The sequence below is a fragment of the Coffea arabica genome, chromosome 2c, assembly GCF_036785885.1.
Source record: "Coffea arabica cultivar ET-39 chromosome 2c, Coffea Arabica ET-39 HiFi, whole genome shotgun sequence".
In the NCBI taxonomy this organism is placed as follows: domain Eukaryota; kingdom Viridiplantae; phylum Streptophyta; class Magnoliopsida; order Gentianales; family Rubiaceae; genus Coffea; species Coffea arabica.
The window spans coordinates 5979661-5991945 of record NC_092312.1 but is presented as its reverse complement, the minus strand read 5'-3'; the positions used below and the strand labels follow the sequence as shown (position 1 = coordinate 5991945).

The window sequence follows — 12285 nt, the reverse complement described above, 5'->3', positions numbered from 1 at the left end:
GCCCGGGGGGGGGGGGGGGGGGGGGGTTGGCGGCGCCCGGGGGGAGGGTTGGCCGAGTATACCTGTCAACATTGTCAACATGTCAGGTTCGGTTCAGAATTGAATATTCAGGACTTGGACCCATTTATTTGTACTTGTTTCGGATTTGACTCGTATATTCCACGGATCTTATATTTGATCTTCCAAATCCCAATCCGGTTGGGTTCAGATACGGGCTGAGTATTCCCGTACCCAAAATTATATATTGATATGTACATATATTTTTTAATTATTAATATGTATATATATAATCCAATATGTATATATATTTTATAACTATTAATTCATTCAAACGGATTTGGGTAGGATAGGGATATAAATTCAATATTTCGTATTCGACCTGTTTTTTTAATTAGAAAAAACAGGTTTGGATCTGATTCCGAGTTGGACAAATGTAATTATATCTATAATCGTACTATGGAAACAAATAGTGAAAACAAATAGCGGATTCAAGTTGGGTTTGGGTCTAAACCCAAGTCGTTGACAAGCCTATGAGGAAAAACGGGTAGCATAGGAGTTGAAATTCAATATTCCGCATACAATTAGCTTTTTTATTAGGAAAAACGAATTCGAGTTTGGGTCAGACAAATGAAATTATATTTATATTCGTACCTAAGAAAAAATAGAGGATTTGAGTCGGGTTCGAGTCTAAAACCAGACCATTAACAGGCCTATGGAAAAAAAGTATAAGTAAAAAATTTTGCATTTCAAATCTCAAAAAAAAGAAAAAAAAAGGGTGTTAAGGCTTGCTTTTTATTTGACGGGTTTTGGGGCCAGCCGTACCAGGATATTAGGCCTCAAAACATTGGGAGGATGTTTGTGCGAGTCATGCAAAATGGTTGGTTCCTATTTGACCTTCTAATCCAACTCTCGGACTAGCTTTGCGGTCAGACGCCCGTTCGGTTGTGTAACCAAAAGTTGATTTCCTCGAATTCTTATACCAATCAGCAAATCGTTTACTAACCCCTGTTTTCACATTCACCCGGTTTCCGAATTTCAATTTGGTTTGTCCCATTCTCATTGTTCTAGCGGCTAGCAACTCCAAACTAGATTCAAGACATCCCACTTTATATCTAGCAACATAAAAGCATCAGAGACAGGAGATCGGGAAGGATACCAAATGACCCAACGAACAATCGACACTTTTTTTTGGGCTTTTTCTTTTTGAAAAAAAACTTTGAAGCAATAGATCAAGAATGTATCAAATAAATTATAAATAGTATTGCTCCATTTATCTTTTCTCTTAGTACAAGACTAGAGGAGTTGACACATGAAATAAAGGTCGAGATCAATTCTCTACATCATTTCCGTCTCGGATGGATCTGCGATTGACGGTGCATCAGCAGGGGCGGGGCTCGAATCGCAAACCTGATCACATTTCGCGGCGCAGTCAAAATTCGTGATTCCAACTTCATCCACACAAGAAAGGGCACATAAGCGACGACAAAGGTTGTTGGCAAAGACCCCAGTAATTGGATCTTCGCCTTTGTTTGAGGCCGCCATTGCCACGGTGAAAAATAACAGCATCATCAGAGCAACACCCATCTTCTTGGCCTCCATTTTGTTTCTCTCTTAGTAATGCTTGACATCTGATCGCATAGCCCAAACCCTTATTTATACTAGGAAAAAGTAGCTGCCATTAATGTTCACTAACTATTTTGTTCATGGGATTTGGAAAATCCAATTAATATAATTATTACTTTCCATATGATGCACATACAGCTGAAAACATTTATGGCACGCTTCCCCGGAATAAAAGTGTGTTGAATTCAAAATAGACTATAAATGTATTCATTATGGGTGATTTATTGGCGAATTTCTTAGAATATTGTTAAATTTGAAAAAGCTCAGAAAATTGGGTCATCCAGGGGGCTTGCTAATTAAGGGGTCGCCGCAAGTGAGAATAGAGGCTACTAATAAAAACCCTTTTAATTCTCATTTATTTTGGTTTCATGTATTTTGGGTCCCTTTTTTTTGTTTAAACCCCTTTGCTGCACATGAAATGAGCGGAGAAGGAATATTGGTCAAATTGCTTCGCCGCTCATCTGATGAGCGGCTAAGCTTTTGTCCTTATTCGCTAATGGAATTGGTTGATGGGACTGTGGAGGTCAAATTGCTTCGCCGCTAATCAGATGAGCGGCTAAGCTTTTGTCCCTTTTTTTTTTCTTTTTCGAAGCATTCTTCCTAACTTTTATTATTTCATACTAACTTTTATTATTTCATATGTAATTTTTAATAAGTTATTTAATATTTAATTTCATATGTAATAAATGTAATAAGTTATTTATTATTTCATATGTAAATTTTAATAAGTGTCACCACTCATTCTAGTTTATTTTTTTTTTACGAAGCATTCTACCTACCCATTATTATTTTATATGTAATTTTTAATAAGTTATTTAATGTTTAATAAAAGACAGAGGGACCAGGTGTTTTCCTGACGTTTTTATGTAACCTTAAATAGGCGTAATTAGGATTTTACGTTTTACATGAAATACTAATTTTCAAATTACAGTGTAATACTTTTAAATTAAAATTCTTAAATCATATTACTAAAATTCTATTATAAACCAAAATTATCAAAAATTTAAAATATGATATTAGAATAATGAGAAATTTATAAATTAACATGATAATCGAGTATGCTATTAAATTACTAATAAAATTTACTTAAGTCATATTTTTAAATTTTATAATATTATTATCGCAATCAATAATGATAAATAATACAATAATATGACTTAATATAACACAACCATAAACAATACAATAATATGACTTAATATTGTATTATTAATATGACTTAATATAACACAACCTCCCAATATATTGTATTATTTATCATTATTAATTGCGATAATAATATTATAAAATTTAAAAATATGACTTAAGTAAATTTTATTAGTAATTTAATAGCATACTCGATTATCATGTTAATTTATAAATTTCACATTATTCTAATATCATATTTTAAATTTTTATAATTTTGGTTTATAATAGAATTTTAATAATATGATTTAAGAATTTTAATTAAAAAAGTGATATACTGTAATTTGAAAATTAGTATTTCATGTAAAACGTAAAATTCTAATTACACCTATTTAAGGGTTACGTAAAAAGGGCAGGAAAAAACTTGGTCGCGCTGCCTTTATTAAACATTAAATAACTTATTAAAAATTACATATGAAATAATAAAAGGTAGGCAGAATGCTTTGTAAAAAAAATAAATTAGAATGAGCGGCCACACTTATTAAAAATTACATATTAAAAATTACATATGAAACAATAAAAAGGTAGGAAGAATGCTTCGAAAAAAAAAAGTAAAAAAACTAGAACATAAGGACAAAAGCTTCGCCGCTCATCAATTGAGCGGCGAAGCAATTTGACCAACATTCTTTTTCGCCGCTCATCTGATGAGCGGCGAAGCAATTACTTAACATTCCTTTTTTTTTTTTTTACAAAAACTGACCCAAAATACATGAAATTAAAATAAATAAAAATTAAAAATATTTTTATTAGTAGACTCAACTCTCAAGTGCGGCGACACCTTACTCAGCATCCCACCCCGAATACCCCCAATTTTGTGAACTTTTTCAAAATTGGCAATATACTAAGAAATTCGCCGTGATTTATTCTGTCTCCACTGATGAAAGATTAATCTAATACAACAGGCATTACAATGTTACAAGTTTTGTTTCGAGAAATAGAAGGAACATGCATCACAAGTGTAAAATTTGAGAAAGTCACACATGAATATTTGGCCATGGCGGATATTCAAGAATCAGTACATGAAAACTCTAAGTCCTAAAGGCTCGACCTTAGTTACTAGATCAAGATCTCCTTGTTAATTATGTAATATATTTATTTTTTTGTTGTTGAGGATAAGTGTTATTTAAAAACTTATTTACTATGAATATGTGAGCATTGATGGTTATGTGATCCCTCTTAACAAATAATGAATTAAATTTAAATAAATTTTTTTAGACTTTTAAGTGTTTTTTTAATTCTCAATGATGAAAATTTTGATTTTTTTTTTTTAAATTGGTAACATATCGAGTACCTACTGTATAGGAGGGCCAATTCTCTACGGACACGTGTCAGTTCGGCCTTGTTGACGAGTCTATTTGGCCTTCAACCACGAATCTTCTAGAGGCTGAACTGACTAAGGACTCCTGATCCGCCGGGATAAGGCCCAAGGTAGAGTTCAAGAGGAATTCCACCTCTCGTGATCTAGTAGGACTCATATTTAAGAACGGGATAACTACTAAGGGTAGAGGGATAACTTCGGACTCGCACATAACTATTCCAAATGACTATAAATAATGAATGAAAGGATCAGAAAAGGTACGCTTCACAATACTATTACTTTATCTATTCTCTTTTATCCCTAAACTGACTAGAGCGTTGGAATCACAATGGAAAGCTAGTCCCGCTATTTGGCCCATTGCAGGTCAGTTCGAAACCTCAGCAGGTGCTTTGTTCAGATCGTGATCTCGGCGTACTCTTCACACTGCTTCGCAAGGTAACCAGATATTGGAGTTCCCTTTGATCCTAGACTGATCACGATTCAAATGTGTCGAATTGATAGAACCAGTTCGGATCACAAAGTTAGCTACGAGTTTAAGTACCCAACCCTTTTAACACCCTTATTTTTTAGTACAACTCGTAAAAACTTTCCCAACAACTAATTCAATACTTATAATTTTCCACAATCTATTTTGCCTCATGAAGAGGTGATTTCTGTCCTGCTGAGGTGAGCCCTTCGAACTGGAGAAAAGTTCTGGTCGTGGCGGTCATCGCGGCTAAGTCACCTGCTAAAGTTATGAGGGGTCTGAATCCCCTGGTATACCTCCGAAACTTAAGTCAGTTCGGTTGCAGAGTAGTAAGGAAGTAATGGGTGAAGTCAGAGTGGTTTTTTCCAGAAATTGGTCATCCCTCTTCTCAGTAGAAATGTTGAGAATTTATAGGGAAAGAATAGGAGAGAGGGACTGCCTGCACGGGTCCCTAAAGATCTGAGATGGTCAGTGCATCCGGTGGACTTGACCGATCTCTATGAAGAGACGTGATGGGACATCTGTCAAGTTCAGGCAGCATATCAGAGCAGCTTTCTTTCAGGTGTCAGATGTATCAGGGGTCACACCGAACCTTTCCACAGTTCTCGGATACTCAGGCGTTTAGCCGAAGTGATAATGAGGTGGATATCAACCCGACAGGTCAGGGCCGAGGTGGCACTTCAGGAGGTACTCCATAAGCCGAAATGACCATCCTCACCTCAAGCTAACGAGAACCCAACTAAGACCCCTGGCGTTAATAGGGCTATAACTTCCTGCCGTAGTATGTATAATTTCGAGTAACGATTTGGAGTGCTACAAATTTCTTGCCTTCAAGAAAATACCCGTACATACAAAAATTCAACTTCCAAGTGTACATACAAAAATTCAACTACCATGCGTTCTACACATGGAACTTTGGCCCTGTGCAATGTAAAGAAACTCGTGATACGCAACTACGCTTTGTTTGGTATCAAAAGAAGCACGACAGAGACAGAAGATGTAGGTTCAAACTGAAACTATTATCATATATTCCATAATAAATCATGCTGGAAACCGATCCATCCCCTTGCAGACCTCAAACGTCTATGAAATCCGACGCTAATTGATCACATTGTCTGCACAAACGTTTTTCGGATGGAAGTTTAAAATGAAATCGTTGAAGCACAACTGTACACGACGAAAGCGAGTATAAATTGCCATTTACTCTTGGGAGCTCTTCCCAAGTAAATCTTTTCCCCAACAAATCCCGCCGTACAACCCGTAACCCCATTACAATTCACAAGGCCTTGGCCCAACGAAAAAACCCACAATAATACCTGACCGTCTACGTAAAACCCTATTCCTGCTATTAAGACAACATTGCCACATGTGAAAACCGAATAAAGTAACTTACAACGGCAGCGAGTCGAGATATTTTCACCAGAAATGACCAAAAAGAAGTTTTCTGGTGATCATAATAATTGCCGAAGTTGCTGTGTTTCCTTCCTAAGTGATTGAACTTCTTTCATAAGCTCTGCCTGGTTTTCCAGGATCAACCTCATCACACTTGATGTTTCCACCTGCCGGAAATTCCCAACAATTAGTTAACAGCCAGCCAAGAAAACGCAATAACCAAGACTCGCACTAAAACCCACCTCCTGCATATGAAATTGTCTTAAAATTTCTATATGAAGATTTCTCATATCTTCATGAATGGATTTCTGAAACGAAGAAAGAGTCTCTTCAAGGGTACGTTGAAACAGCTGCAGCGTAAATGAACTTCCCTGCTGTGAGTCCGGCTGCGCTGTCGGCCTCAATGATTGCAAAACCCCACCCTGCCGCAAGATTAAAGGTTAACTGTGAAAATATGAAGAGGAAATATAGAATAGAAAGATGTACTAAGTTTTGTCAATTAAAAACTAGTCAAGCAGCTTAAATTTCAAACTGGGAACTACTTTACTGATGTAACCCATTTAAAGGGCAATGAAGGGAGCAGTCACTCTCTGGAAAAGCAATTTGGGGAGAATGACATAATGATTCTTTAACCCATAATTCATGGAGCAAAACTAAAATCAGAAAGCATAAATCAGTCTAATCATTCATACATTCATAGCCGGAAGAACCCCAGCTTCTGACGTCGATAATTTGTCAGACCTCGCCAACCAGCTATTCACAAGCTCTTCCCTTGTTTCAGCTCCTGTTTTCTTGGTTTTTGGAGAACCCACTGAAAGAGATGTTCCATCTGTAAATGATGGAGCAGTGCTTATCCTTTCTGCATAACTAGAAAACCTTCGTGGAAGGGACAATGAAGGACCAAGAGAATCAAGGCTAGCCTGACTTATACTGCTTCTCATAGCTTGAGTAAGAGACGATGAAGTATAGGAAACATGTTCAGAAGATCCAAATGAAGCCTCTTGAGTGGAGGTTTCTCTAACACGCAAGTTTGCCAAGCCTAGACTCGAGCTTATTAAAGAGCCCATAGTCTGGCTTGTGGTTAAAGTAACATCTTGTAATCCAGAAAACATTGATCTTGATGTCACATTGCTAGAATTCAGTGTTGCAAAACGTGAAGGCATATTAACTGATTGACGGAGTTGACTGAGTTTATCTGAAATCTTCTCACCACCCCAAGCTTCTGGAGGAGTAATTGATGAAGCATCAGTACTCCTGGAAGATGCAGTAGGGGTAGACGCAAACTGAGCGAAGGTGGAATAGGCATCATCCTACAAGATGGCAAGAACATCAAATCACCATGCTCAATTCCCCAGTTATCAAATGTGCTTAAAACAGATAGTCAAAATACATAAATCTGGGAGGCAATGGGATGCATTTTATTCCAATTGTTAGTCAAACATGTTGGAACAACTATTTACTGATTTTAGCAGTCATATGAAGCAACATGATTTAGGAGGAGTTTATCCTCCACCTCAACACCCCCCAAGCCCCCTGCCCCAAAGAGAGAGTGACAAAAACTGCTATTTTGCTTTCAGAAACATAAAAAATGCCCAGAGCTCGTGTATATGGTAATTCATAGGTTTGAACTTTGAAAACAATGCTGTACAAGAGAAAACAAATTCAGCAGCATCAAGACCAATATCATTTATGACTTTAAGTTTCCAATGTCTAAATAAATCAAATCAATCAACAAGGTTGGAAACTAGATTCCTTCAATGTCAGGTAGTAAATCATCCCATTAAAAAAACTTTTATTTCAGAATGTAATTGTTTTATACCCTAAAGAGTAAATGTGCATCAACAAAGTGTAAATCAACGATAACTGATGCTTATACAATTGGTACGTTCATAGTAATGCCAAGTTTCTAACCTCAGCTTAGATAATGACAAAAACCTGTAATAGATGGTCATCAACTCTCAACCAGTAGCCTAACAGCATTTTTTGTACAGAGATTACTTTTAGTTTACCCTAAACCGATGAACCAAGGAGGGAGGGGGAGGGAGAGAGAGAGAACTTGATTGTGGATCTTAGTATCCTTCCAAGTTTCAACGACATTGGAACAACTTATGAGAAACAGATGTCTTACATAACAACTCAAACATAAAGCACAGTTTATTGAGAATTCCTGATCACAGAACTGAAATCAAGCGGGAAAAAAATTGTCTCTAGTATCAAAGGCAAACCTGCTTGGAAATTGAAGAAGATTTCCAGTCAGATATTGGATGCATATCACCACCCCCATCCTCACAAAAAGGGATTCTCTTCGAAGATGGAAAGACCAAAGATGGTTTCTTATCACGATCCTTTTTCATACCCTCATTTTCGTCCCAGAATTTATCAAGTGAAGGAGTAATAGGCTGTACTTCCACAAGCGGAGAAAAGACCTCCATATCATCCTTGATATTATAACTACGAGGTGCATGCAATCTTGCCAAATTTCCCCCTGTCCATAAGCTGCTTCTGAGCGGTGTTTCGTCTGCTGTGGATATATCAGGTGTACTTGATGTAGATGCACCACTGCCCGACAGAAAGGAAAATGAGTCTGTTAAAGTACCCAAACGACCAGAATTTCGAGGCACTGAAGCTGTGGTTGAGACTGAAGTTCCTGTAGATGCAGAAGGAAGTGGATCGGGCATAAGAATTGAGTCCTCAACAGCACCCCCCAGAAGTGCAGATTCAGTAGTGCAGTTGCTTTCATTTACAATTACAGGTTTTGATCTTTGCCAACATAGACTTGTGACAGCCTGCTGGGAAAAAATCACCTCTTGTCAATGAAAACTTAGATAAACACCATATAGGAAAGTTATAGCAGCATGCATGTATATGATGATAATATAGTTGAACCACATGCCCGGATCTAATCACCCAACACTTCTGTAAATGTGCCAGTTAATGTTTGTTCACTACATAAGCTTGCCATTATGCATTAGTGTATTGCATGTGCCAGTTAAGCTTAGTATTTCCAGACAATAATCACTGATTAGCGATGGTTATAATGTTTCACCACGTCATTAACATCCCAAATGAAGCGAAGTAGTGTTAAAACATTAGTCTAAGATGGATCATTTGGATTTTCTTTGGATAACAAAACTAATAAATGCTTTGGTCAAGATTCTCTCTGCCAATACTACTTGCAAAGATGAGGCACAGGCTGATCCTCATACAGTCCCATAGTTCCATTGCATTCTAATTCTTTATTCAATTCCTATTTTAACTACTTTTAGCAATATCCCTATCTGCAATATCATCAGGATCTTAAAAGTTGGTCTGGCATTCATTCTTAGGGGGCATTTGATAACTAAAGCAGGATCAGCAGAACCATCTTGAGAAGAACTACAGACCTACAAACAAACCTCAATGTTGATAAACTGAAATGCCTCCAATTTGGTAGAATATATTGCTAGTGATACATGTCTACACAGATTTGATTATCCAACATTCAGTTGTCATTCAGCAGTAAGAAGCAAAACCCAATTCTCTTTTTCTTCAAAATTTCTCTTTTGAGGCGTAAGATAAGGCTGCATTGGTGGGGCAATGAGCCCAAAGAGGAATAATGATTACGTGAGCCAGACCTTGTATTGTGGAAAAAGACCACCTCAAGCAAAACAAGAAAGATGCAAAGTATCTTTGGTGACCGAATGCAAAATAAACCACACATTAAACAGACTCTCTGAACTAGTAGATTGGACATCCAAAAGAAAAAGTTCAAAAAGAAATTACCTCTGAATTGCCATAAGCACGAAGAACTGTCAAAGGTTGTGGTTTTCCACGAACGTCATAAAAAACTACCCTGCCATTGCTTGTTCCAGCTGCCAGTGTTAATCCATCATCAGTGAATGACAGGGAAGAAAAAGGTGCCTCGTAGGGAATGCAAAATGAAGGTCTCCTAGAACCCGAGTCAAATACATACAACTTCTTATCCAAACCAACAGTAGCAATTATCTGTCAAGATAAATCAGAATATCTTAAGCACAGAAAAGATTAGAGCTATATCTAGCTATGACATATACAAACAAGCATCATGAGAAGGTACCTTATCATTTGATGGTGAGAAACTGACACCAGAAGTAGGTGCAGAATGTTGCTTTAACCAGGAGACCTGTGATAACCAACAAAGAGCTCGTGTCAGATAGAGGTAAATATTTTATGTGTGTGTGTGTGGAGAAGTCCACATCGGTTTTTTTTTTTTTGGGGGATGGGAGGGGAGAGAGAGAGAGTAATATCCGGGAAAAGGCTAAAATATGAGCATTGCAATTTGCAGAATTCTTTCATGCTATTAGATCATGGCTAGTGACAATGAAAGTATCAAACCAGCCAAGAACAAAAGCAGATTATTCATTTTCTTTGAATACAATATAAAACAGAACCAGAACATTAGCATAAAAGCAACCATAAAAGTTCATCATTTAATTGTTTATACAACACACCTTGGGACTGCGACCAGTGGTATCCCAGAGGTGGATAGACCCATCATCACCAGCTGTAACCAAAAGGTGCCTGCTTATCCTAGAATAATCAAGCACTCTCAGAACCTGGTTTTGAAATTATCAAAGAGAATCTACAAAATTAGAAAATAAAAGTACATGCATGCAAGGATCCAAAGTGTATATTTAACTTTCACCAGCTTCATAGTAAATTACGACTTGAATCAGAGAATAACCTGTTCATTTGGATCCTTTAGTTCAGCAGCCTTTGCACCAGAAGCAAGATTGTGAAGCATAAGATCACCATTAAGACTTATAGAAGCTAAGTGCTCATCTTTACAGTTGTAGATTACACCAGTTATGGTATCAGAATGACCTTTCAACCATTTGATGCAACGTTTGCGCTGCAAATCCCATATTCTAACAACTTGACCACTGCCTCCAGAACAAATATATCTAGAAGCTTTATTGCTAAAATTTATGGTGGATATGCTCTCCTGCGACATAGAATGACAAATTGAAAATTTTCAAAAACCTTTGGAATAACAAATAGAAATAATCTCAAGCCAGAGTATCCTCTGCATTTTTGTTAACTAAGAGAGGCAGCATCACTTGTCCAGTATATAGTATAATTCATCCATCACTACTATGATCAACAGAAAGGGAAAATTTCTCATACAACACAGTACTGCCAATCCTGCACTACCACAAAATTTCGCAACACCAGGGAGCTTCCATTGCTACGAATATCTTGCCAGAGCTTAGAGTTACAGGGAACAATAGTTAGCTTTTAGTGAACTACAGTAGAACTCTTTACCATTACATTCATCAGTCTCATATATTTTGATTGGAAACGTAACTTTAATCTTCAAAAGGGCACGGCACAGGTTTCTAGAACAAGATCCTCAGAATGATAATTTAATAAATTCAACAAACTGAATCTCAGATTTTAGAAATGAACGTGATATCCAATTACAGATGGCTGCCCCTCTCCAGATAGAACGAAAAAGGGGCAGAATCATTGAAGGGGAAATTCCATTGAAAATTACCACCAAAGAGATACTAAACCCAGAAAGCTTTTCCCTTAACCGCTAAATCTAACCCCAAGGGAAACTGCCAAAAAAAAAAAAGGAGCAAAGAGAATTAAAATGTACCTCAATATTGTCGCCACTATCGGTACCTGCCAGTGGAATAGTCCCCAAGTTCTGCCCATTTTTTCTATACAGAGAAATTTTCTTATCATCTCCAGCACTGGCCACCACCAAATCTACCAAGAGATATCCAATTTCAATCAGTCCCGTCATTTTAAATGGTGAAAAAAAGCTCACAATAATGAAATCCCAGGAAAAATGTGCGAAAAGTAACGAGTCCAGTACTAGTACTACTCACTGGTGTGGTTCCACTTGATAGAGTTGACCTGGAAGCCTGGAGAAGGAGCATAGCTGAGAATGCAGGGATCTCGAGGCTCCACCGAGACGTCAAAGAGCTTGACGGTGTCTCCGCCGCTGGCGGCCAAGAGAATTTTTATTGAATCCGTCGTATTCATGAGGCGTTTAGCGCTTGTCCTCTTCTGGTGGTTCAGACAGATAAAAGCAAATTTCTTACTTACTTCATGGGGCGGATAATTCGAAAAATGGAACTTCAGAAAATTTATTTGAGAAGGGAAAAAAGAGGAGGAAGTGGTGGTGGGAAGGGTGGAGAGTGGGTGGGGATGATCATTTCAGTTTGCTGCTTTTGGCAATTTGATTTTGAAACCCTACTGAGAAGAGAGAGAGAGAGAGAGAGAGAGAGAGAGAGATGGAAATTCAAAAAAGTTTGGGCCAACAAAGTGGGCG

General features: G+C 37.4%; 1 protein-coding gene across 2 annotated transcripts; it reads right to left on the bottom strand.

The window, feature by feature from the left end:
- Window positions 1-5762: 5762 nt before the first annotated feature.
- On the bottom strand, window positions 5763-12285 carry LOC140003888 (protein NEDD1-like). Of its 2 annotated transcripts, none has more exons than XM_072073879.1 (10): window positions 11840-12285; window positions 11605-11717; window positions 10687-10947; window positions 10454-10558; window positions 10060-10125; window positions 9747-9968; window positions 8210-8773; window positions 6677-7294; window positions 6227-6406; window positions 5763-6151 (listed from the first exon to the last, which is right to left on the bottom strand). In XM_072073879.1, the coding sequence occupies exons 1-10, from the start codon at window positions 11994-11996 to the stop codon at window positions 6044-6046; spliced, it is 2394 nt and encodes a 797-aa protein (XP_071929980.1). In that variant the 5' UTR covers window positions 11997-12285; the 3' UTR covers window positions 5763-6043. The 2 variants fall into 2 exon arrangements, with proteins under 2 accessions (XP_071929980.1, XP_027110912.1); XM_027255111.2 differs by having other exon boundaries at window positions 8210-8770.